General features: G+C 40.1%; 1 protein-coding gene across 5 annotated transcripts in view; it reads right to left on the reverse strand.

Moving 5' to 3' along the window:
* The window catches only part of NELL1 (neural EGFL like 1), a 932,871-nt gene that overhangs the window by 698,632 nt on the left and 207,216 nt on the right, over positions 1–27,023 (reverse strand). For all 5 annotated transcript variants that reach the window (XM_055282142.2, XM_055282141.2, XM_055282138.2 and 2 more), the window contains one exon: positions 9,269–9,365. In XM_055282142.2, coding sequence (XP_055138117.1) covers positions 9,269–9,365 — 97 coding nt within the window. The remainder of the gene's footprint in view (positions 1–9,268; positions 9,366–27,023) is intronic.

Consider the following 27,023-nt stretch of genomic DNA (forward strand, 5'->3'; position numbering starts at 1 on the left):
GTTTACTAGCCTTTTGGACATTCCCTTTTGTGAAGTGCCTGGTAGCATTTTTCTCAAATGTTTTTATTGGATAGACTTTTTTTTTTTTTTTTTTTTTTTTTTTTTTTTGAGACGGAGTCTTGCTCTGTCACCCAGGCTGGAGTGCAGTGGCGCAATCTCGGCTCACTGCAAGCTCCGCCTCCCGGGTTCACGCCATTCTCCTGCCTCAGCCTCTCCGAGTAGCTGGGACTACAGGCGCCCGCCACCACGCCCGGCTAATTTTTTGTATTTTTTAGTAGAGACGGGGTTTCACCGTGGTCTCGATCTCCTGACCTCGTGATCCGCCCGCCTCGGCCTCCCGAAGTGCTGGGATTACAAGCGTGAGCCACCGCGCCCGGCCTTGGATAGACTTTTTGTTATTGATATAAAGGGGTCCTTTACATAGCTTGGATAAAAGGCCTTTGTGGGACACAACTACTTTGAATAGCTCCTCCTATTCCTTGACATGCCTTTTTACTCTCTTAGTCATCTATGATGAGAAAAGTTCCAAATTTTAATTTATTCCAATGGATCAGTCTTTTCCTTTATAGCTATTATTTCTTATGTCTTATTTAAAAAGTATTTTTCCTACATCAAGGTCATAAAGTATTCTCCTATGTTATCTTTTATAAGCTTTGTCAGTTTAACTTTTAGATTTTGATCTATAGCCCACTTGGAATTGATTTTGCATTATCAGTTGTGTGAAACAGGGTCAAGATTAGTGCTTTCCCCCATGGGGATATTCAGTTGACCCCAGCACACTGTAGTGAGTAGGCCATCCATCCCTGCTATCCTGCCAGGCTACAACATACAGTTTGAGATGTTATTCAGTACATACATCTTTAAAATAGTTTATTATTATGTGGTGACCTTTTTGGCCTTGCAGTTAAATATCAGCAGTTTCTCCAGCATTCTCATGTTTAGTTTGGCCTATTTTTCTTTTCTTTTTTTTTTTTTAACTACCTCACTATCAACATTTATGAGTCCGTATTTTTTATTGTTTCACTGTAAGCAATATACAACAGGCTTTGGGTTTTATGAATTCAATATAATACTCTTATTTTTCATTCTAACTGTAAATGACTTAAATTGGTAATAACAATTGTGAAGTGGAATTATATCTGGTATCTTATATTAAATATTTCTCTTCTTACCTTATTTTGGGTTGACAAGGCTTAAAAAAATCCCCTTTTCTCTCATACTTAAATCTCAGAGTTTGGGAGTTAAACATGATTTCTATTATTTTGATATTGTTTTAATTCTAACATGCAGACTTAAAGTCTAATCAGTTTCTCCATTCTTTTTCTGACCACTTAGAACACTTTAAATCACTTTAAATCAGGCCTTAGAACACTTTAAATCAGATCACCTTTACTATCATTTTATTGCTGTCAATATTTTTTTAATTTTAATTGATTTATTTTTTTATTTATTCTAAAAAAAAAAACACGGGATACATGTGCAGAGTGTGCAGGTTTGTGACATAGGACATGTGCCATGGTGGTTTGCTGCACCTATTGATCTATCCTCTAAATTCCCTCCCCTCACCCCTCACCCCCCAACAGGCCCTGGGGTGTGTTGTTCCTCTCTCTGTATCCACGTGTTCTTAATGTTAAACTCCCACTTATGAGTAAGAACATGCAGTGTTGTTTGGTTTTCTGTTCCTGTGTTAGTTTGCTGAGGACGATGGCTTCCAGCTTCACCCATGTCTCTGCAAAGGACATGACCTCATTCCTTTTTATGGCTGCGTAGTATGCCATGGTGTATATGTACCACATTTTCTTTAGTTTAACATTGATGAGCATTTGGGTTGGTTCCATGTCTTTGCTATTGTGAATAGTGCTACAATAAACATACGTGTGCATGTGTCTATTTTTTTTTTTTTTGAAACAGAGTCTCGCTCTGTCACCCAGGCTGGAGTACAATGGTACAATCTCAGCTCACTGCAATCTCCACCTCGTGGGTTCAAGCGATTCTCCTGCCTCAGTCTCCTAAGTAGCTGAGATTACTGGCGCGTGCTGCCACACCCAGCTAAGTTTTGTATTTTTAGTAGAGACGGGCTTTCACCATGTTGGTCAGGCTGGTCTCAAACTCCTGACCTCGTGATCCACCCACCTGGGCCTCCCAAAGTGCTGGGATTACAGGTGTGAGCCACCGTGCCCGGCCTGAGCCACTGCGCCCGGCCGCACGTGTCTTCACAGTAGAATGATTTATATTCCTTTGTGTATACACTCAGTAATGGGACTGCTGGGTCAAATGGTATTTCTGGTCACAGATCCTTAAGGAATCACCATACTGTCTTCCACAATGGTTGAACTAATTTGCATTCCCACCGACGTGTAAAAGCATTCCTATTTCTCCACAGCCTCACATAAGATCTATTGTTTCTTGCCTTTTCAATAATCACCATTCTGACTTGTATGAGATGGTATCTCATTGTGGTTTTGGTTTGCATTTCTCTGATAATCAGTTCTGGTACATTGTCTCTTTGTTCTCATTGGTCTCAAAGAACTTATTGATTTCTGCCTTAATTTCATTATTTACTCAGGAGTCATTCAGGAGCACATTGTTCAGATTTCATGAAATTGTACAGGTTTGAGCGAGTTTCTTAATCCTGAGTTCTAATTTGATTGCACCGTGGTCTGAGAGACTGTTTGTTATGATTTCAGTTCTTTTGCATTTTCTGAGGAGTGTTTTATGTCCAATTATGTGGTTGATTTTAGAATAAGTGCCACGTGGCACTGTGAAGAATGTATATTCTGTTGATTTGGGTGAAGCATTCTGTAGATATCTACTAGGTCCACTTGATGCAAAGCGGAGTTCAAGTCCTGAATATCCTTGTTAATTTTCTGTCGTGTTGATCTGTCTAATATTGACAGTGGGGTGTTAAAGTCTCTCACTATTATTATGTGGGAGTCTAAGTCTCTTTGTAGGTCTCTAAGAACTTGCTTTATGAATCTGGGTGCTCCTGTATTGGGTGCATATATATATTTAGGAAAGTTAGCTCTTCTTGTTGAATTTATCCCTTTACCATTATGTAATGCCCTTCTTTGTCTTTTTTTATCTTTGTTGGTTTAAAGTCTGTTTTGTCAGAGACTAGGATTCCAACCTCTGCCTTTTTTTGCCTTCCATTTGCTTGGTAAATTTTCCTCCATCCCTTTATTTTGAGCCTGTGTGCGTCTTTGTATGTAAGATGGATCTCCTGAATACAGCATACCAATTGGTCTTGACTCCTTATCCAATTTGCCAGTCTGTGTCTTTTAATTGGGGCACTTAGCTCATTTACATTTAAGGTTAGTATTGTTATGTGTGAATTTGATCCTGTCATCATGATGTTATTTGGTTATTTTACACACTAGTTGATGCAGTTTCTTTGTAGTGTCATTGGGCTTTATATTTTGGTGTGTTTTTGCAGTGGCTGGTACCAGTTTTTCCTTTCCATATTTAGTGTTTCTTTCAGCAGCTCTTGCAGGGCAGGCCTGGTGGTAACAAAATCCCTCAGCATTTGCTTGTCTGGAAAGAATTTTTCTCCTTCGCTTATGAAGCTTACTTTGGCTGGATGTGAAATCCTGGGTTGAAAATTCTTTCCTTTAAGAATGTTGAATATTGGCCCCCAATCTCTTCTGGCTTACAGAGTTTCTGCTAAGAGGTCCACTGTTAGTCTGATGGGCTTCCCTTTGTAGGTGACTTGGTCTTTCTCTCTGACTGCCCTTAACAGTTTTTTCCTGCATTTCAACCTTCATGAAGCTGACGATTATGTGTCTTGGGGTTGATATTCTCGTAGAGTATCTTAATGGTGTTCTTTGTATTTCCTGAATTTGCATGTTGGCCTGTCTTGCTAGGTTGGGGAGGTTAAGTGTGTTTTCCAGCTCGTTTCCATTCTCCCTGTCTCCTTCTGGTACTCCAGTCAATGGTAGGTTCGGTCTTTTTATGAAGTCCCATATTTCTTGGAGGCTTTGTTCATTCCTTTTCATTCTTTTTTCTTTATTCTTTTCTGCATGTCTTTTTTCAGTAAGGTGGTCTTCAAACTCTAATGTCCTTTTCTCTGCTTGGTCAATTCATCTATTGATACTTGCGTATGCTTCACAAAGCTTGTGCCGTGTTTTTCAGTTCCATCAGGTTGTTCATATTCCTCTCGAAGCAGGTTATTCTAGTTAGCAGTTCCTTTAACCTTTTATCAAGGTTCTTAGCTTCCTTGCATTGGGTTAGAACATGCTCCTTTAACTCAGAGGAGTTTGTTATTACCCACCTTCTGAAGCCTGCTTCTGTCAATTTGTCCATCTGATTCTCCATCCAGTTATGTGCCCTTGATGGAGAGACACTGAAATCATTTGGAGAAGAGGCACTCTGGCCTTTTGGGTTTTCAGAATTTTTTCTTTGATTCTTTCTCATCTTCGTGAGTTTGTCTAGTTTCAGTCTTTGAGGCTGCTGACCTTTGGATGGGGTTTTTGTGGGGGTCTTTTGTTGTCGTTGACGATGCTGTTGCTGTCACTTTCTGCTTGTTTTTATTTCAATAGTCAGGTCCCTCTTCTGTAGGGCTGCTGCAGTTTGCTAGGGATCCACTTCAGGCCCTATTCACCTGATTCACTCCCATGCCTGGAGATGTCACTTAAGGAGGCTGGAGAACAGCAAAGATGGATTCCTGCTCCTTCTAGGACCTCTGACCTCGAAAGACACCAAACTGATGCCAGTAGGATCGCTCCTGTATAGGGTGTCTGACAACCCCTGTTGAAGGGTCTCACTCAGCTGGGTGGCACATGGACCAGGACCTGTTTAATGAGTCATTTTGTCCATTGGTGGAGCGGATGTGCTTTGCTGGGGGGAAACCTACTCATCTAGGCTGCTCGGATTCTTCAGAATTACCAAGAGAAGAGGCTAAGTCTGCTGCTCCACACAGACTGTGGCCACCTCTCCCCCTAGGGGCTCGGGCCCAGGGAAATCCGAATTCTGTCCCTGAATCTCTGGCTGGAGTTACTGGAAATCTGCCTCCCTTGGCTACAGGGAGGGGGCTCCCCTTTCCCGTGTGGCTCTCAGATGGGCCATCGCACCGCACCGTTCTTCCTTCTTTCCATGAGTCACGCCAGCCTTCTAGTCAATTTTGATGAGAGAACCTGGATATCTTGGTTGATGGTGAAGGATTCCACTGTCAATATTTTTAATTTTATTTTTCTAAAATTAAGCATTACTATTATATTTCAATCAAACAAGGAGAATGGCAATCATTCAGAATAATAATCACTGAGATTTGTGCATACTGTCAACATGCATTTGCTCTCCAATTCTTCTTGCACTGTATGTCTTCCTTCCAGGAAATTTTTTTAAATGAAGATCTATTGGTTATAAACTGAGAGTTTTATTTCTCTACTAATGTCTTTGTCACACACATTCTCAAATGACAATTAAGCTTGGTATATGCTACTATATTTGAGAGTTATTTTCTCTCAAAACTTGGAAAACACTTCTTCTACTGTCTTTTGACTTCTGCTTTTACTGTTTAAAAGCCAGCTGTTCAATTTGTTATCCTTTTGTAAAAAATTTGTGTTTTGTCACTGGCTATTTTTAAGATCTTCTCTGTGTCTTTGGAGTTCTGCTATTCTGCCAATATACCTAAGTGTGACTGTCTATTTATCTTGATTTGTATAATAGGTTGTTGATGTGGCCAAAAAAAATTCTTCCCTCCTTGCATCCATATCTTTTCAATGTGATATCATGGAGCAGCCCTGCGAGAGATGAAGTCTATTTATTTACATTTTGACTCTGGATTTGGCCATATGACTTGCTTTGGGCAATAAAACATTAGCAAATGTGATCAAGCAAACAAAGCCTTGAAAATATTAGTACTCTAGGGATTGCACTCTTCCTATACTTGGAATCCCAGGGCTGACATGTAAATAAGCTGAGCTAGGCCATTGGAGATGAGAGACCATTTGGAGGACAACTGAGGAACAAGAGTCAACAGCCAGCCAACCCCCAGAGAGGTGAAGAGGCTCTCAGATCATCCTGCCATCTGCTAGCATGCCAATTAACCACAGACATGGGACAGAGCCTAGCAAGTATCAGCTTAGCCAGGTCAAAGCAGAAAAAAATTGGTTTTTGAGCTAAATAAAATGGCTGTTAGGATGCCTCTATGTTTTCTAAGTGGCTTCTTAGATAGCAATCAACAACATATACTTTTATTTCATTGTTCTTTCAGTAATGAGAATTAATGTCTCTTATCGAGTTTAGAAGATTCTTACCCGTTATACTTGTAATAGTGCCCATAACCTTTATCTCTGTTTATTATCTGGAATTTTCAAATATATATGCATATATATATTCTTTATTATCTTCCTTAATTTTTAAATATATGTATATTATAATAATATACATATCTTAGAAGCTATCTATCTAAGCTATCTAAGAAGCCACTTAGAAAACACAGAGGCATCAGAACAGCCATTTTATACAGATATGCATACGTATACACACATATTAAACAGATATGTAAACTTTTTTTTAAATACATGTATCTTTTCTATATTTTAACCTCTTTCCTATTTTCTTCTCTTTATCTCTGAAGCACTACAATTAGTTTAATTACTTTAACAATATTTTCCATTTCACAAATGCTCTTCCTACCTGTGTCTAATCTATTTAGCAGGTTCACTGAGGTTCGTTTTTTTTTTTTTTTTTTTAACTTCAACAACTATATCTTTCATTTTTGGAAGTGCTTTTTAGTTCAGCTATCTCTGGGCCTATTTATTATCTCTAGTCATCATACATTCTTTATTATTTTGATTCTTCGAACATTTTAAACAGAAGTTTTTTTAAAAAAATTAAAAAAACATTATTTATCTGCTAATTTCATTTTCTGTAGCCCTGTGAGGACTAACTGAGCATTTTTTTGTTTCTTTCCACTGTCATTCATGATGGCGTTAGAGCTCCTATTTTATGGACTTAATCTGTGGGCATCCTTTGAGGGCTACATCAAAATTGACTTTCTCCAAAGATAATTTGTATTTTCTTCATCAGGACTCCCAAGGTACCTAATCCAGGGCCACTTTAATATACTTTATTGAGTTTCATGGGTAAAGTAAATCTGGGTGTGTCAAGTCTGCAACCCTTCAAGTGCTGTGGTTTACTAGTTCTCTGGGACGTATTATTTTTTTCTCATCTGGAGATGAGATGAAGACAGGATAGTTTCTGGATTGCCTCCCTCTGTTAGATAGTGGACTGGCTTTACTTTAAAAATTTCCATTCCAACACTCAGTCATGCATGGGATCTAAGTAATTCCTCCCATCCTATACAGACGGTTGAAATTCAAGGCTCTAACTGAAATTTTCATAGATTGCTGGTAGGAATGCAAAAACTGGCACAGCTACTTTGAAAAATGGTTTAGCAGTTGCCTGTGAATTTAAACATACACTTAATATACAACCCAGTAATTCCATACCTACACACTTACCTAAGTGAAATCAAAACCGCTGTTCACACAAAAACCTGTATGCAAATGTTTATAGTGGTTCTATTCATAATTGTTCCAAACTGGAAATAACCCAGATGTCTATCAACTGAAGAATGGATAAACAAAGTATGATACATTCATACAACAGAACTGGAATACTACTCGGCAATAGAAAACAATGAAACACTGAAACACACAACAACCTGGTGAATCTCAACATACAAACTTATGTAAATACACACACACACACACACACACATAAATGATTCCATTTATATAACATTCTGGTAAAGACAAAACTACAGGGTCAGAAAACAGACCAGTGGTTGCTAAAGGCTTCGGGTGAGGAGAAGGGTTTAATACAAAGGGGGATGGAAATTTTTGGAGATAAAGAAATGGTTCTTTATCTCAATTATAATGATGATTATAATATAGTGTAGATTTTCCAAAACTTGTAACACTGTACATTAAATGGAATGAATTTTCCTGCATGTAAATTACCTCTTACTTTTTTTGTATTTTTTTATTATATTTTAAGTTCTAGGGTACATGTGCACAACGTGCAGGTTTATTACCTTGGTATGTGCCATATTGGTTTGCTGCACCTATCAACCCATCATTTACATTAGTTATTTCTCCTAATGCTATCTCTCCCCCAGCCCCTGTGTATGATGTTCCCCACCCTGTGTCCATGTGTTCTCATTGTTCAACTCCCACCTGTGAGTGAGAACATGTGGAATTACACCTTAATTTTTTAAAAATAAAAAGGAGAATCTAAGGCTCTAAGTTCCTGGTACTGATACCCCTCTGGCCTTCTCTCCCCTCCATATATTTGGTCCCCAAGGAATTCTTTTCATACAATTACAACACTGAATTTTAAAATATTTTTGTGGTATTTTATCAAGCATTATAGGCATTTTGAAGCAGAAGGATTTTTAGAATATCTAGTCTGCCATATTGCCAGAAGCAAAAGTGTGTCATTCTTTCAAAGAACAAGATTGTCTTAAAATTTCATGGTATTTTTAAGTTTTTTAATTCATTTTATCACTGTATCCTTATGTTTCTGTGAAGTATAATAATGCAGTTTTTTTTTTTAATTTTGGATGTAGGGGGTACACATGCAGGTTTATTACATGGGTATACTGCATGATGCTGAGTTTAGGGTATGGATGGTCCAGTCACTCAGGTAGTGAGCATAGTACCAAATAGTTTTTCAGCCCATGGCTCCCTCTCTCCCTCCCACCTCTAGTAGTCCACAGTGTTTACTGCTCCCATCTTTGTGTCCATGTATATTCACTGTTTAGCTCCCACTCATAAGTGAGAATATGCAGTATTTGGTTTTCTGTTCCCAGTAATGCAATTAAACCAAAGCTCAAGGAAGCAAAGATGTATTTTTCATATCTAGATATCTACTCTAAACTGAATTAACATATAATCTGAGAAGGGAAACCAGTTTGAAGATTATCCTAAATCCTTCACAATTGGGAGGTCAACATTTTGAGGATCATTTGCATTCTGGATCATCCATCCCTTGTAGCAGAGTGAACTGGATAACCTTGGGCAAGTCACTTAACTCTCTACCTGGTTTCAAAGCACCTACTTCACAAATTACTGTGACAAGTAAACCAGTTTATTCATGTCAAGCACATAGAAAAGCATGTGTCACAAAGTAAGCGTTCAACAAACATTAGTAGTTATTATGCCATGCCCTTCCCACTAATGTAATTATAAACACATCTCCAATAACACAGAAAATTGAGCATTGTCTATATATATACTTCAATAAAAAGAATGTTAGTGCTTACTTTGAATAAGCCATGCTTTTGGTTGCGCTGGCCAAGCCATAAATTGATTCCTGGGGGAAGGTTGGTATCTGGAGGGTCTATCACACGCTCATAAATCCTGTAAAGGCAAAGAACACAGTTACTAATAGAGAGGCTCAAAGCAGAACCAAAAGTACATATGCTGTTTGAAGTATGTATGCCATTAGCTGCTGTATGAAGAGAAGCCAATATGTGGCACACTTTAAATGACAGATAACATGAATGTAGAGATCTAACACTTGGACACATCATCTGGGCCCCTCCTGCTTTTGTCTCCCTTTTGGCAGGGGAGGGAGGAAGAAGGTGACATTTTTGAGTGTCCACTCTGAGCAATGAACTGCCCACAAACTCTGTGGGGAAAGTGGTTTGATACACATGTTATAGGTGCGAAAGCTCAGATTTAGGAATCATAAATGTGTCAACCAAGTGAAGACAGCAGTGAGTAGTAGAGTTGGGTTAAGAACTCTTATCTGCCTGGCTCTAAAGCCACCGTACTTTCCTTTGCACCCTGCTATTCTCCGACTTTGGTTTCTTTAGCTCCTACTCATTTCTGCGGTAACCTGACAGAACCCTTTAAACAAGTAGATTGCAGCTGCCTAGACGATCATGTTTTTAGTCCACAGAACTACGCAGCTTAAGTCATTGTCCAACCAACAAATATTTATTGAACACTTTTTATGCTCTAAGCTCCACACTAAGCAACAGAAAATAGAGCAAGAAACCAAACACACAAGGTCCCACTCTCACGGACGAAAAGTAAGATAAAAATTCTATACATGAAGAAAATCCTCATCTGATCCATACAGGCACATAACTAATACAGAAGAGGTCAGGGCCCTATCTAGGATCTTTGAAGTTTCTAACGAAGCCTACTGAACAATTAATGTCTCAGTTATTCCACCCTACCAAGGTCCGGTTAGTTGGTCACAAATCTTTTTATTCGTGCCCTCTTTAGAAATAGTCCCTGCAACCACCCGCTTATCACGAGCTTCCACCTCACCCTGGGCAAGTACCTCTCAGCACCGGATGCTCAGAAGATTCTGGGTGGGGTGAAACACAGCGATCTGTAAATGAGAACTATGTCCATTTCTTGCTTTCCTGAGTCCTTGCTGAGGACTGACCAACTGCTGCGGAATCATTCCTAGGTGTGTCCAGAGGTATGGACAGCTCATCAGTCCTCCCTGCTGTGATGGAGCTGACTGCCTCCTGCCAGAGGGTGATGTATTCCTCCGGTGGTTCTCACAAGGAAAGTGCAGAAGAACTGAAAGACTGTCCACTTGTGTCAAGGAAAGTGAGTGACTGTGAGGCTGCTGCAGTTGGGAGCTGTCACGCTGCAGTCTTATATCTTAGCTGCACAGTCCATTACTCTACTATTCCCCACTGGAAACCTGCTGTTTCCTAATACATACAAGGTTTTCAGCTGGCAAAGCTCCAGGCACATCAGGTCTTTCTTTACTAATTATCTTTCCATTGTAAGTGGACGCTCAAAACACAATCAGGAAAAAATAAGTTTTCCTAAAAAAAAGACAGAATGTGTTTTCTTCACAGGAATCTAACTTTTTTGTATCTCAGAATGAATGATTTTAGATGAAACCATTTGTCAAAACTGCCTTAACACAGGAGCATGATACACACTTTCTTTAAAATTTTTTCTCCTAATATTAGTGGAAAAACTAGAAATAAGGCAAATTTACAACATAAGAGATATGTATAAGTTATAGATCAGCTTGAAAGAATTTACTACAGTCACTAAGTGTGATGAATATGCAAGTTATGAAACAAGGGAAAGTATATACAAAATATTTTTCACTGGAAAAAAGGGAATGCAAAATTATTTATGCCCTATAAAGATAATGAGGCACAAACGATGTTCAATGTTGGTAAATACAAGAAGAGGCCAGAGAGAAATGGAAATCACTGTATTTGGGTGACGAGGCAGAATCACGATTTCTATAAGGCTATTTTACTAATAAATTGAAAATGTTGAACCATTTACCTCAACCTCAATTTTAAAAACTTTGCCTCTGTCACAGTTAGACGAGCTTTCAATTCAAAAGTTTCTTTTACGTATTCAATATGCTAGAAGATAAGCTCCAATGAGCAGAGTAGGCCCTTAATCAATATTTATTAAATGCATGAATTAATGAAGGAAGAAACAATCAAACAGATCAACTTCCTATCCTACCTTATCTTGCAAACCATAATAGCTCTGTGTGACTTAGAAAGAGTTGAAGAAGCAAACATCTGAGGCCCACTACCATCAGCTAAAGCAGGGTGACCCAGGGCACATGTGTCAAAGTGGTGTTCTCATTTCCCATGTCATACAGCCCCTGCAAAGACACCATCCTGATGCCAAGGAAGGTCTGCCGGATGCTGCCGTCCTGGCAGCCCTGCCAATCTGTTCCAAGAGGCAGTCTGCATTAGGGAATTCTGTGCAGCAGGTAGAATCAACAAACTGGATACAGATGTATCAACACCAAGAGAGTTTAAAACCAGCATTTTTTTTTTTTTTTAAAGAAAACTTGCTGAGGAGGGAGGAGGAAATCTAATCATGAAGAAACATCAGATAAACCTCAATTGAAAGACAGTCCACAAAATAACTGCTTGTGGTCTTTAAAATGTCAATGTCATGAAAAATAAAGAAAGGCTAAACAACAGTTGGAGATTAAAAGAGAGATTTTAAAAAGACATAAAAGCTATATGCAAGATGAGATCCTGGATTAGATGCTAGGGCAGGGGGAAAAATTCCCATAAAGGACATTAGTGGGAAAACTGGGAAAATTTGAAAAAGATCTGTAAATTATGTAATAGTATTTTATTGATACTCAATTTCCTGATTTTGCTAACTGGGCAGTATATACTTAAGTGAATGTCTTGTTCTTAGGAAATAGGCACTGAAGTATTTAGGGGTAGAGGGTCATGATGTTTACAACTTAACTCTCAAAGGGTTCAAAATAACAATACTGTTTGTATATATAAGTATACGCATCTATGAATACACATTTTCTCTTCCTTCCAAATAATGCAGAATCTGGACAAATATGATGGTTCCTTATATCACTCCTGTAAGTTTTCTGTGAGCTTAAAGTTATGTTAATATTAACAGTTTAAAAAAAGAGAAAAAAACCAACAAGGTCCATAATGTATGTAAACTAAAAATTCACACATGCGAAACAATATTATCGATTAGCTAAGGATACGCACAGAATTTTCCTATCACAGGCCTGGTGGGAATGGTGAGGCAAGAAAAAAAGTGAATGAATGAAACAAGAAAGGTACGCGGCACAGACTAATGCTGATAACACAAACTAAGAAATTGAATTATCACATTCCTACATGTACCCCGATAGAAGGGGAGCTATACATGCCAGCCAAAGTAAAATCAGAATCTTAGCACAAAGGCTGCTGGTCCCTGAGGGACAGTTTGGGTGGACTGGATCATGTAAAAAGGCAGGTAGGGCACAATGATCTGTCACTTAAATCTGGTGTCACTCAAGTCAACTAAAATGAAAGTCAAAGCTAATATAGTGAACTCCTTGCTCTCCAGTGTAGTAAGGAAACGGAGCTTCCTGATATATAGGGTATTCTGGTTAATGAGGTTTCCTTCACATCAGCAAATAGCTGATTGCCTACAATGTGTATGGCACTGTGCTGTGCTGGCTATGGGGATACATACAGGCAAATTTAGAATGGCCAATTTCTTCTCTTTAGATCTAATGCCTGAGACAGACACATGCATGGACACGTCTTATCATTCAATGCATTAAATTCAATGTTTCCTGGAAGCAGAAAGGGAAAAAAAAAAAAAAAAAAAAAAAACAGAATTCTGCCTGCCATAGTCAGAGAAAACTTTCCAAAGGAGACACTACACTGAGTTTTGAATGAAGAATAAAGTGGAGCTGAAAGAACAGACATAACAGCCAGCACTTATACAACACTTAATGTGTGCCGACATTGTGTATTGAGGGCTTTCAATATGTTAATTTACTAAATCCTCATAACAACACCCTCAGGTCGGTGTTCTTGGCTTAGCAAGGTCAAATAACTTGTCCTTGGTTAAGCAGCTTGTGAGTGACATAGCTGGGATTTGAAATCAGATCCTATAGTCTGTACTATTGATCACCTTGCTCTACTGCCTCTCTAGACAAGCAATGAAGGGCAGTTTCAGCCACAAAAGCCCCATCCAAGGTACTATTTATCAAAGAGTTAAAATACAGGAAAACAAAAACACTAAATAATTTGGTAGAACTTTTAAATCAACTCTGAACAAGAGAGGACATGATTAATATATCCTGGGATGTCCTGCTGTCACAGACAGGTTTTTTATTTCCTAAGAGAGCAAATGAAAACCTAACTCATTCAAATAAAGTAAAATTCCTAACTAGGCTTACTTATCAGAAGGAAAAGGGGAAACAAGTTCATGTGTCAAAGCTTGAAGGCAAGACTGGTCAGCTCTCCTGGAACCCACTTAGTTTTCCTCCTAGATTCACAGCTCTACTACACTTCCCAGCCTCCCTTGAAGTTGAGTGTGGCTATGGAATGGGAGTGGAAAGGTTGTGCCCCACTTCTAAGCCTGCCCCTCCACCCCACCAAAAAATAATTTAAAAACTCCCTCAGGTATCTTCCATGCTGTCTCTTTCCCTTTATCTCTTTTCTCTTGCTCCCTTTCAGCTGCCTGGAGAAAACTCTGAGGGCTAAGGGGTGGACAGAGCTACAAGAAAGAGAATCTTGAATCCCTAAAGGACGACATCAAAGGCTACCTGTCAACCAGACACACCCAACTGGACTCTATTTAAATGAGAAATAAAATTCTGCTATTTTAAGCCACTGAGATGCAGAGGATATTCTGAAGTTGTGGCTAGTATAATTTACCCTAAAAAATATACCACACTGAAAAATAAAAAGGTTACTGTTGCCTTGTTCACGCTCACAAAGCCAAGAAGTATCTTAGATAGTCTGGTGTAGCAAAAATAACATAAATTTGGGATTAAACATGTTTGGGTTCGTATTGCAGTTCCGCAGTCTACTAAATGCCTGACTTTAATCAAGTAATTTAATTTCTCTGTACTCCAATTTCCTCATTTAAAAAATAAGGATATTACTGTTGACTGTATGGATTGTCATGAGGATTAAACAAAATACATTACACGGCCTTGGCACTTAGTCTGTACTGACATTGTGTAAGTCTCATGAGTACCTAAGAATGTGGAGGTGCACAGGTCATGTGACCCAGTCCAGCCTACTTGCTGTAGCTCTCACCAAATGGACCCACTGAGATGGGAAGTCTCAATATCTTAGATGCTTACTTATGCTTTGAATTTACAGTTAAAAGAAATGACATCACCGTCACAGGGAATTAAGGGTTTGATATTTCAATGTTAAAATGCAAGAACTCATTGTCTATTTTGCCATACATTTCCACAATCATCAAAATTTAAGTCTTAGGTTTCTTTTTTCCCTTTATAAACTTTAAAGCTAGAACAAGCTAATACGTAACAGAAAAAAAACCATTCATTTCTGTTGCTGTTTAATCTGATATTATGGAGAAAACTGATGATCTATTTAGATACTAAACTTTGCATTAAAACAGAATTTTTTGATAAAGTATACTTTCTATGAATCCTAAAACTGCAGTATTTTTATTACTGTTGTTTTAAAGTATCATTTTTTTCAGCTTTCTTTAACTCTTTTGGCCATAAGTCGTAAACTTTTCTAGGTAAATTACTCAAAATTCTAAGCAAATATCTTATTTCTTTCACATTCTTCCAAAAATGTAATTCTTTGACATTTATAAAAGTTTTATTTTTGTGGAAAGTTAATCATAAACTCACAGAAGATTGGAAATAGGCTCAGGCAACAGGAAGAGATGGAAGAAACATTTTATAAGATTGTGTGCTTAAACACACTATCACCAAACCCCCGTCCCACCTGACACCCACACACACACCTGGGCATCGATTAGCTTTTCTGAGTCAAATACGGCAGCACACTATTCTTAACACTTTCACCCGGTCCAGTGGTAAGCATTTTCCCTAGTCAATTTGGGACATTTAATTGGATTTGGCCAATTTATGAAAAATGTTTCTGGGAAAATGAAAACAGCAGTAACCAGAGGCCCTATTTTTAAGTTCTCATCCAGGACTACCCTTACATTACACATTCTTTCTTTATATATTATTTTAATGCATTCTAACCACTCTATATGTTGATTATTTCTTGATCTCTCAGAACCTCCCCATTTGGATGATCCATTCAGACGCATTCTTCTGCTCTTCAGCATGTGACATGGTAGCTTCCATGACCCAAAGCGGTCTCCAAGACTCTGGTCGTGGCTGGGCCTGCCTTCCTAGACCACCTGGCTAAGGAAGTAGGAAATAGCCTTCCTGATATCCCTGGGCCCATCATATCCATCCTGAAGTTATGTGTGTACTCCCTGACTGCTACCAAGACCAATTATCTTCTGGGTCTGGAGGAAATGGAACACTGACCACAGCATTCCTGTACCTGCTTAGATATCTCCTGCACTAGACACCCTCCCTAAGCACCCTATATAAAGTAACTCCTAACCACCTGGTCAGTCTCCATCACTTAGCTTGTTTTACCCAGCACACTGTAAGCACCTTAAGATAAGGAGCCTCGTCTGTCTTTTTCAAGTCAGCATTTCTAGTATCTGGAAAAGAACCTAGCCAAATTCACATACTGAATGAATAAATGAATGAAAGTTCCCTGACTATATTCAGAATAGGAGAACTACAGTCAGATAGCTATAAAAGTCCTACTATGGCAAAGCTTTATGAGGAGCAATTTGCAAAAATTAATAATCCAGACTGAGAAAAATAGTCAAACGTGACACTTTACATTATGCTGATAATCATGAGATCCATTAATTCAGTGAAGATGAGTGAAATGTAATAATCCTTTTAAGTGTCCTCCTCCACCATCAATACCTTTTGAGATTTATACAAGAAGCACAAAAGAAAGAACAAGATAAACTCCTCTCACTGTTTCTCATCCAGAAAAGAGATAGAAATAGCAAATTTGAATCTATCAGGCAGACAACTCACTAACAGAGAAATCAGAGAGATGTATTTCAGAAAGAACAGGAAAAGCAGTCGGCAACTTGAAAATTAATTAGATCAAATGGCATCTTTTTTTTTTTTTTTTTTTTTTTTTTTTTGAGACGGGGTCTCTCTCTGTCCCCCAGGCTGAAGTGCAGTGGCGTGATCTCAGCTCACTGCAAACTCGGCCTCCCGGGTTCACGCCATTTTCCTGCCTCAGCCTCCCGAGTAGCTGGGACTACAGGTGCCCATCACTGCGCCCTGCTAATTTTTTGTATTTCTAGTAGAGACGGGATTTCACCGTGTTAGCCAGGATGGTCTCGATCTCCTGACCTTGTGATCCACCCGCCTCGGCCTCCCAAAGGGCTGGGATTACAGGGGTGAGCCACTGCGCCCCGCCCAAATGGCATCTTTTTTGAAAAGCACATGATTTACTGCTTAATCTGATTACATTGTAATTAGTCTAAATGTATCGCATTCCTATAGGCTATCAGATGCAAACAATGCATTTACTCTCCAACCATCAAAAATTTACCCTTTCTTTGGGCTGAAGAACACCCACTTCCCGTTAGACATGAGTCTCAGGCTTTGTATTCACTTGAGTCTTTACAAGGTGCTGCCTATTAAGCTGTATGGGGAGAATTATAGAAATTTTGCATGCCATTAGTATCGATCAATATTTTAAAGTGTAAGTATCTCATTTCTAATATAATACCATGTAAAATTAAACATCTAGTCAAACATAAAACCTGCTTGAGAGGACAAGGCAAAGAGGAACTGCCACACTCCTTGTCAAAGTCAGTCATTGAATCAAGGGCTCACATTAGGAATTTTCTTCCCAAGGTGCAACCTCTCTTAATTCATGACTTTGGTTTAAAACACTCTCCCCAACAAGTGTACTGTCTACTTAAAAGACTAGTCGATATTCTGTGAAGAACTTGATTTTCTCATTAACATATAAAACCCTCAGAGCTGAACACAAAGCAATGTGGTGGTTCAACAACACTACTTATGAAGAAATATTGGATTTTTATTTACCTGGATGAAGGAAGGTTTTTGAAGGGACTCCACAGTACCTTTCCTAATTATATAAAAGAACAAATTTCCAATGTAAATCATGTGAATTGACATGTATTACGCCACTGTTCAATAAGACAATATGAAGACCAAATGCGACAGTAAATGAAGAGATTTATCTTGGGCTTTGCCAAGAATTGAAGAGAAGCTCTCATGCTCTTGCTGAAGAGAAAAGTTGGAATGATCTTCCTTAGTTACATAGAGCCTCATCTTTACTGCCTTTTAGCTGGCATTAGTGAATGTCAAGGTGCTCCTTGGAGAAATTTTCCTAAACAGAACATAAGTTCATTCCAATCCAATTTTCCCTCTCCAATATGGTAATGGGTGACCTTGCACATGAAGCTAAGCCCCTCTTTTTGGCCTTATGCTAAAGGGACATAACAGACCCTTTCCCCTCTTAGCCTCATAAGAAAAATGTGAGAATTATAACTTTCTTGAGCCCTACTAGAAAAGCAAAAGTCATGATGTCATCAGCATTATTTTTGGCACCAACAAATATTGAGCATCAAGTCCATAGGTTGTTATACTCTTCAGAGCAGGTCCTCAAAGCTTACTCACTGTGACAGGGGGTTTTACCAATTGTGTACACTGATGAGCTATCTGTTTTTCTTGTTCATTTGTTTTTTGAGACAGAGTCTCCCTCTGTCCCCCAGGCTGGAGTGCAGTGGCCCGATCTTGGCTCTCTACAAGCTCCGTCTTCCGGGTTCACGCCATTCTCCTGCCTCAGCCTCCCAAGTAGCTGGGACTACAGGCACCCGCCACTGAGCCCAGCTAATTTTTTGTATTTTTAGTAGAGACGGGGTTTCACCGTGTTAGCCAGGTTGGTCTCGATCTCCTGACCTCATGATCCGCCGGCCTCAGCCTCCCAAAGTGCTGGGATTACAGGCGTGAGCCACCGTGCCCGGCGATGAGCTATCTGTTGAATTCCATATCAGGCTGCCTGGATGTTGTTAATTATCTGCTCACATGGAACACACAGCACACAGGGCTGAAAGCAGAAGGACATGAAAGGAATGGCCCAAAGAGGAACTCTGTAGTCTCCTCCTGCCAATCTGTTTAACAAATGCAGATGACACTCAAAAAATGACAAAATTAAAAAATGCACCTCAGGCATTACATCAGAAAACACAGACTGTAATGGGAAGAGGGACTACAGGGATGAATACAGTATGCCCCCAACAGGTAAGGATTGAATTCCAAGCTAAAACCACACAGAGCATGGGAAGAAGGGCTATAACAAGGCCCAGCAGATTCCTTAACAGCTGTCTGTAAATACAAATGCAAACAAAAAAGAGAACACACAAAGTTGAAATCTGCAAGGAAATGCCTTTGCTGTGTTAAATGAGAAGGCAGAAGTGTTCAAATGAGATCAGCAAACACTGTGGGAGGGAGTTTGACAGCAGGGTGTGGACACCCTCCACAGAGTGGAGAGAGGTCTTCTCAGAGATCAAGCCTGCGTGCGACCTGCTTCATCCCCTTAGGAAACCCTTGTCAGGTTCATGCTTTTTCTTGCCCAGCAACTGAATTTCACTGTTTTCTTTTTCTCTCCTCATCTGGATCACTAATGATAATAAGGGTGCTTTCTCTTCTTAACCATATTTTATGTCCCTAATATCACTCTTTCACTACTTCTTACCAACCCTTCTCTCTGCTTAAAATTCATGATCCAGATATCATTCTGAGATGATTGTGATTATGTACCAGGGTCAAATAACCAGATCATATAAGTCTGTCCTAACTAGTATTTGTATCTGTGATTTGACAAAATAATAGAAAGTATGCTTCATTGTTTATTTTTAATTTTTTAAAATGTTTGTGAGTACATAGTAGGTGTATATATCTGTGGGATACATGAAATGTTTTGATATAGGCATGCAAAGAGAAAGGGTCTTAAATTCTTGGGTTCAAGCAATGCTCCCACCTCAGCCTCCCAAGTAGCTGGGACTATAGGTGCATGCTACTATACCTGGCTAGAATATAGGCTTTTTAAACATGCTGGAAAATTTGAAGCTGGTGTGATGGTTTCAATCATGACAGATTTAGCACAACACCCTCAGGATTAAAAGAGATATTAATAGGCAGGAATTAAGGCCAAATCAGATGAAATTTCACATGGAAAAATGAAAACGGTCCAAACTTAGGGTAAATATGCTGCTTAAAGACAGAATGTGAGATCTAAGAGTAAATGGAAATACATATTAAAAACAAAAACAAAAAAAAACCACCTTTTTGGTCAATAGTGAGCTAAGATTAGCTGTCAAAAAGGATGTTGTGATCTTAAAGTGTACCATGAGAAGAAAGTAATCATCTCATTTTATTCTGAGTCAATCTGTCCAGAGATAATTATATTTAGTTCTAGGAACTTCTCAGATAATAAACAGATATACTTCAGAAGGAATCAGAAAAGACTGTGAGAGCATTGTGAGCCAAATCAAATGATGAACAGTTGAAGGAACAGAGATGTTCTGTCCAAGGAAGTAAAGATTAAGGAGGCCATAATAAGGTCTTCAAATATTTGGAGGACCGTCGTGTAGAAGAGGAATTGAACTTGCTCTGTGTAGCACCAAGAGGGAAAATTGATACCAACAGGTGGAAGCTATAATGAGGCACTTTGAGCTCAAGATAGAGAAAATTTTCTAGCAGTCAGAGATATGGTATAGAGAGGGAATGGGCACTCCTGGAAGGCAGTGAAATTCCAGTCTCTGAAGGGTGTTTCAGCAGATGATGAAGGACAATTAGCAAGCCTCAAACTCAGAGAGATGGAGAGGCACTGCCTCAAAATTTGTAAGAGCTGCCTTTGAGTGAGCACCTCCTATAGGCCAAAAGTTTACAGACTTTATCATCCTTTCAATAACCCTAAAAGACAAGCATTGCTATACTCAATTGACAGATGTTCACAGAGATTAAATGACTTGCCTAATACTATTCAGTAAATGGTGAATTCTAAATTCAAATCCAGGTGTAAACTTCTTCCATGCCATACTGGCTTACAACCCTCAATCAATTCTGCTATTAAAAAGTCTAGGCCGGGCAAGGTGGCTCACACCTGTAATCCCACCACTTTGGGAGGCCGAGGTGGGTGGGCCACCTGAGGTCAGGAGTTGAAGACCAGCCCGACCAATATGATGAAACCTCGTCTCTAATAAAAATACAAAAATTAGCTGGGTGTGTTGGCACGCACCTGTAATCCCAGCTACTCGGGAGTCTGAGGCAGGAGAATCACTTGAACCTGGGAGACGGAGATTGCAGTGAGCTGCGATCGTGCCACTGCACTCCAGCCTGGGCAACAAGAGCGAAACTCTGTCTCAAAAAAAAAAAAAAAAAAAAAAGTCTAGTCTAAACTCAGGCCAGGTACAATGGCTCATGCCTGCAATCCCAGCACTTTGGGAGGCCAAGAGGGGAGGATTGCTCAAACCCAGGAGTTCAAGATCAGCCTGGGTAACATAGCAAGACCCTCATCTCTACAAAAAATAAAAAAGTTAGCAGGGCATGGTGGTATGTGCCTGTAGTCCAAGCTACTCGGGAGGCTGAAGCAGGAAGATCCCTTGAGCCTGGGAGGTCGAGGCTGCAGTGAGCTGTGATTGCACCACTGCACTCCAGCCTGGGCAACAGAGTGAGACCCTGTCTCAAAAAAAAAAAAAAGTCAAATATTCATCCAGTGGGTTACACAAACAGCATCAGCCAGGAAACGATCATTAGGCAAGAGCCAGAAAATTCTCATTTGTGTCTTAGCTTTACTTTCATGTTTTGTGACCTGGCACAAGTTACTAAACCTCTCTGAGTCCTTGGTCTCTTCATCCGTAAACCTTTAATAACAACATCTACCACAGAGGATTTTCCGTAAGCATAAAACAGATCATCTGCTCTGTAAAAGTACTTTGTAAAGTCTAAAATGCTTTTCACAAATGGAACATTATTAATGTTTTTAGGTGAGATCAATGCCTTTATCTTCACGGAATAATCTAAAAGATATTTTAGTTTGAAATATTTTCAGACAAAATACCAAAAACCTCATTGAAGCCACTTGGCTCAACTGGTTAGAACATAGTATCTAGTGTTAGCTTCACAATTTCTATAAAAGAGGAGCTTAAAAGCTACAATCTGATAGGAAAAAGAAGGGAGCATTAACCTCTGAAATCACTCCCTAGATGGTGCCATTGAGGGTACATCAAGACCATAGTTATCGGTCCCATCTTTTCCAGGGGTTCAGAGTAAAATGTGCTGTTCTAGTGCTCAATTATACCCCAGGCTAGCTGCCTCCAAAATATTTGCTGATGCTCACAAGTGGGTGATAATTTAGTGCAAACCCATATTACTATTCACCTAGATGAAGACTTAGGTGTTAGGTTCCAGTGATAATAAATCAAAAGCCTACTGGTCACATAAAGCAGACATTGGTAACCAGGACTCTCACGGCTGGAAAGAACATTGAAGGTCTTCTGATCCAACCTCTATCTGCTACTTGTTATATTAATATATAAGAATCCAAAAGCCATCTGTCATTCAGTGAGTATGTGTGACATCCTCATGTAATAGTTTAAAGCTTCCCAGAGCAAATGAATGTCTCCCTAAAGGCCTGATGATTGACCATTCCCAAACAACCCATACAAAATATATCAGGGACTAGCAGTTACGCTAAGGAACTTGGGAATTATTTTGCTCCCTCTCCATGAAGTCTTTGTACAGCATAGACTACACACACACACACACACACACACACACACACACACACACACACCCCTCAAACACTGGCATCTCCACATTCAAGCAGGGATTAGTACTCTTTGACTTTCTGACTTTTTCAGGACTTTGAAAACCACCAAAGGTCCCTTGGCAATTCCCAAACTTTACTAGGCAGTAGGATGGCCTCATAAGCTTTTCAAAAATACAAATTCATAGGCCCTTCACAAAATCAGACTTATAGGTGCCAGCCTGGCCCCATGTGGCTCATACCTATAATCCCAGCACTTTGGGAAGCCAAGGTGGGCAGATCACTTGAGCCCAGGAACTCCAGACCAGCCTGAGCAACATGGCAAAACACCATCTCTATAAGAAATATAAAAATTAGCTAGGCACGGTGGCATGGACCTGTGGTCCCAGTAATCCAGGAGGCTGAGGTGGCAGCAGGAGAATCACCTGAGCCCAGGGAGAATGAGGCTTCAGTGAGCCCAGATTGTGCCACTGCACTCCAGCCTAGGCAGCAGAGTGAGACCATGTCTCCAAAAAAAAAAAAAAAAAAAAATCTCTGATAGAGGCCTCATTTGGCATTATCTGCCCTTGAGCAGCAGAGTCAGGCTTGGCTGGGTGCTCCTGCCCCAGCCACAGGATATAGCTCCACTACAGCCAAGCAAGCCTATGATGGAAGTAGTTGGGCCTCTTCTTTCTTTTTTTTTTTTTTTTGAGATGGAGTCTTGCTCTGCCACCCAGGCTGGAACGCAGTGGCACGATCTCAGCTCAATGCACGCTCCGCCTCCTGGGTTCATGCCATTCTCCTGCCTCAGCCTCCTGAGTAGCTGGGACTACAGGTGCCTGCCACCAAGCCTGGCTAATTTTTTGTATTTTTAGTAGAGACGGGGTTTCACCATGTTAGCCAGGATGGTTTTGATCTCCTGACCTCATGATCTGCCCGCCTCCGCCTCCCAAAGTGCTGGGATTACAGGCGTGAGCCACCATGCCCAGCCGGGCCTCTTCTTAAAGCATCTCCGAGGCAAAGTAAGAGGCATAGGGAGGGGATTTTCCTCTGCAAGACCATTTCTAGAGGTTTTTCTACATGAATAAAAAAACAAATGGGAAAGTAGTACAAAGAAAAGAAAAATTCCTACAGTGTCCCACCATTTTGCAAAGCATCATAAAGAAATGAAAGAGTTCTCCTGACTATGCCCATTAATAATAGTTGTTTGGATGATGGATGAATAGACAGATTAGATAGATTAGATACACAGATAGATAATATATAGGCAGGCACCAGTAAATTTATTTTGACAATAATATTATATTCCTGTCCTCTTAGAGACTGCATTATAGGGCAGATGAACAACAAAACAAATAAATAAACTTATTTATTATAAAATTAAGGTGAGCTGAATATTCTCCATGTGTCCCAGCCAAATACACCCTCCACCCCTCTTTGCCTGGCTTTGGGCCACAGGAGACTGACCTGTATCAAAAGTTCCTCTCCTTTCGGTTCCACTTGGTTTCAGTCAAAGGGATGTACTAGCAGGAGGGCAGGAAGGGATTGAGGTTGGAGTACTAATTAATTAATATATTAAGGGCATAGCACAGTATTACCTGAATAATGGTAGCTACTTCTATTAAGAACAAAAACAAAAAGTGAAGAAGGTCCCTAACTACCAAGCAGGGCTTTAATTTTTTTCCTCTTTCTCTCAGCTGCTGTCTACAATCATCCCAATATAAATGTGCCAATACAAACTTGATTGTTTTTTAATAATATTTACAGAGAGGACAACTTGTGTGCCTTGACTTCTGCTTTGTAGCAAGCACACTGAATTATTCATTTAGTTTGGGGCTCTTTCTTTTAAAAAGTAATCACCATCTTCTTGAAAGAAATTTTTATTTTTTCAAGCTATCAGTCCTGTCAGACTTTAGAAGTTCGCAATCATGGAAGAAGAGCAAAGCAATTTAGATAAAATTTCCTGTTCTGAAGGAAGACTTTTGTTATTAAATGTGAGGCATTCAATAGTAACTGCCAGCTGTTTAATCAAAAAGTTATTTTTCATTGTGGAAGAAAAATTGAAGTTTGGAAAACAATGGGCTACAAGCTCGGAAAGTGTCTGATGAAGTTCCAAATCCTTTTCAAACTCCAACTCATCATTTAAACTATAATGGCCCATGTCTGGTACGGTACTTCATGGATGATAATAAAATCACTGAGACAACTGAGATCTCCAAACATCTCTTTAATTATCTCCTTTCTTGGTGGACCCTTCATGTTCAGGTTACAGGATGTAAATTAAAGATAGTTGCCAGACATGTTTCAAATAAGCCTATTATTAAGGACACACAAGTGACTCCTTTAATTTCAAAGACCAAATGAATGATAAACTAAAAATTAAAAAGGTGAGAGAGGGGATGGAGCCAAGATGGCCGAATAGGAACAGTTCCAGTCTACAGCTCTCAGCGTGAGCAACGCAGAAGATGGGTGATTTCTGCATTTCCAACTGAGGTACTGGGTTCATCTCACTGGGGAGTGCCGGAAAGCGAGTGCAGGACAGTGGGTGCAGCGCACCGAGCATGAGCCAAAGCAGGGCAAGGTATTGCCTCACCCGGGAAGTGGAAGGGGTCAGGGAATTCCCTTTCCTAGTCAAAGAAAGGGGTGACAGATGGCACCTGGAAAATCAGGTCACTCCCACCCCAATACTGCGCTTTTCCAATGGTCTTAGCTAACAGCACACCAGGAGATTATATCCCACGACTGGCTCGGAGGGTCCTATGCCCACGGAGCCTCACTCATGGCTAGCACAGCAGTCTGAGATCAAACTGCAAGGTGGCAGCGAGGCTGGGGGAGGGGGACCCACCATTGCCCAGGCTTGCGTAGGTAAACAAAGCGGCTAGGAAGCTGGAACTGGGTGGAGCCCACCACAACTCAAGGAGGCCTGCCTGCCTCTGTAGACTCCACCTCTGGGGGCGGGGCATTGCCAAACAAAAGGCAGCAGAATCCTCTGCATACTTAAATGTCCCTGTCTGACAGCTTTGAAGAGTGTAGTGGTTCTCCCAGCACACAGCTGGAGATCTAAGAACAGATAGACGGCCTCCTCAAGTGGGTCCCTGACACCCAAGTAGCCTAACTGGGAGGCACCCCCCAGTAGGGGCAGACTGACACCTCACATGGCCAGGTACTCCTCTGAGACAAAACTTCCAGAGGAACGATCAGGCAGCAACATTTGCTGTTCACCAATATCCGCTGTTCTGCAGCCTCCACTGCTGATACCCAGGCAAACAGGATCTGGAGTGGACCTCCAGCAAACTCCAACAGACCTGCAACTGAGGGTCCTGACTGTTAGAAGGAAAACTAACAAACAGAAAGGACATCCACACCAAAACCCCATCTGTACGTCACCATCATCAAATACCAAAGGTAGACAAAACCACAAAGATGGGGAAAAAACAGAGCAGAAAAACTGGAAACTAAAAGTTCAGAGTGCCTCTCCTCCTCCCAAGGAACACAGCACCTCAACAGCAACGGAACAAAGCTGGACAGAGAATGACTTTGACGAGTTGAGAGAAGAAGGCTTCAGACGATCAAACTACTGTGAGCTAAAGGAGGAAGTTCGAACCCATGGCAAAGAAGTTAAAAACCTTGAAAAAAAATTAGACGAATGGTTAACTGGAATAACCAATGCAGAGAAGTCCTTAAAGGACCTGATGGAGCTGAAGGCCAACGCACGAGAACTACGTGATGAATGCACATGCCTCAGTAGCTGATTCGATCAACTGGAAGAAAGGGTATCAATGAGGGAAGATCAAATGCATGAAATGAAGCCAGAAGAGAAGTTGAGAGAAAAAAGAAAAGAAACAAACAAAGCCTCCAAGAAACATGGGACTATGTGAAAAGACCAAATCTATGTCTGACTGGTGTACCTGAAAGTGACGGGGAGAATGGAACCAAGTTGGAAAACACTCTGCAGGATATTATCCAGGAGAACTACCCCAATCTAGCAAGGCAGGCCAACATTCAAATTCAGGAAATACAGAGAATGCCACAAAGATACTCCTTGAGAAGAGGAACTCCAAGACACCTAACTGTCAGATTCACCAAAGTTGAAATGAAGGAAAAAATGTTGAGGGCATCCAGAGAGAAAGGTCGGGTTACCCACAAAGGGAAGCCCATCAGACTAACAGCTGATCTCTCAGCAGAAACTCTACAATCCAGAAGAGAGTGGGGGACAATATTCAACATTCTTAAAGAAAAGCATTTTCAACCCAGAATTTCATATCCAGCCAAACTAAGCTTCATAAGTGAAGGAGAAATAAAATCCTTTACAGACAAGCAAATGCTGAGAGATTTTGTCACCACCAGGCCTGCCCTAAAAGAGCTCCTGAAAGAAGCACTAAACATGGAAAGGAACAATCAGTACCAGCCACTGCAAAAACATGCCAAATTGTAAAGACCATCAAGGCTAGGAATACACTGCATCAACTAATGAGCAAAGTAACCAGCTAACATCATAATGGCAACATCAAATTCATACATAACAATATCAACCTTAAATGTAAATGGGCTAAACACTCCAATTAAAAGACACAGACTGGCAAATTGGATAAAGACCCATCAGTGTGCTGTATTCAGGAAAACCATCTCACGTGCAGAGACACACATAGGCTCAAAATAAAGGGATGGAGGAAGATGTACCAAGCAAATGGAAAGCAAAAAAGGCAGCTGTGGCAATCCTAGTCTCTGATAAAACAGTCTTTAAACTAACAAAGATCAAAAGAGACAAAGAAGGCCATTACATAATGGTAAAGAGATCAATTCAACAAGAAGAGCAAACTATCCGAAATATATATGCACCCAGTACTGGAGCACCCAGATTCGTAAAGCAAGTCCTTAGAGACCTAGAAAGAGACAGACACCCACATAACAA

The sequence above is a fragment of the Symphalangus syndactylus genome, chromosome 6 (assembly GCF_028878055.3).
Source record: "Symphalangus syndactylus isolate Jambi chromosome 6, NHGRI_mSymSyn1-v2.1_pri, whole genome shotgun sequence".
NCBI classification, from domain to species: Eukaryota; Metazoa; Chordata; class Mammalia; order Primates; family Hylobatidae; genus Symphalangus; species Symphalangus syndactylus.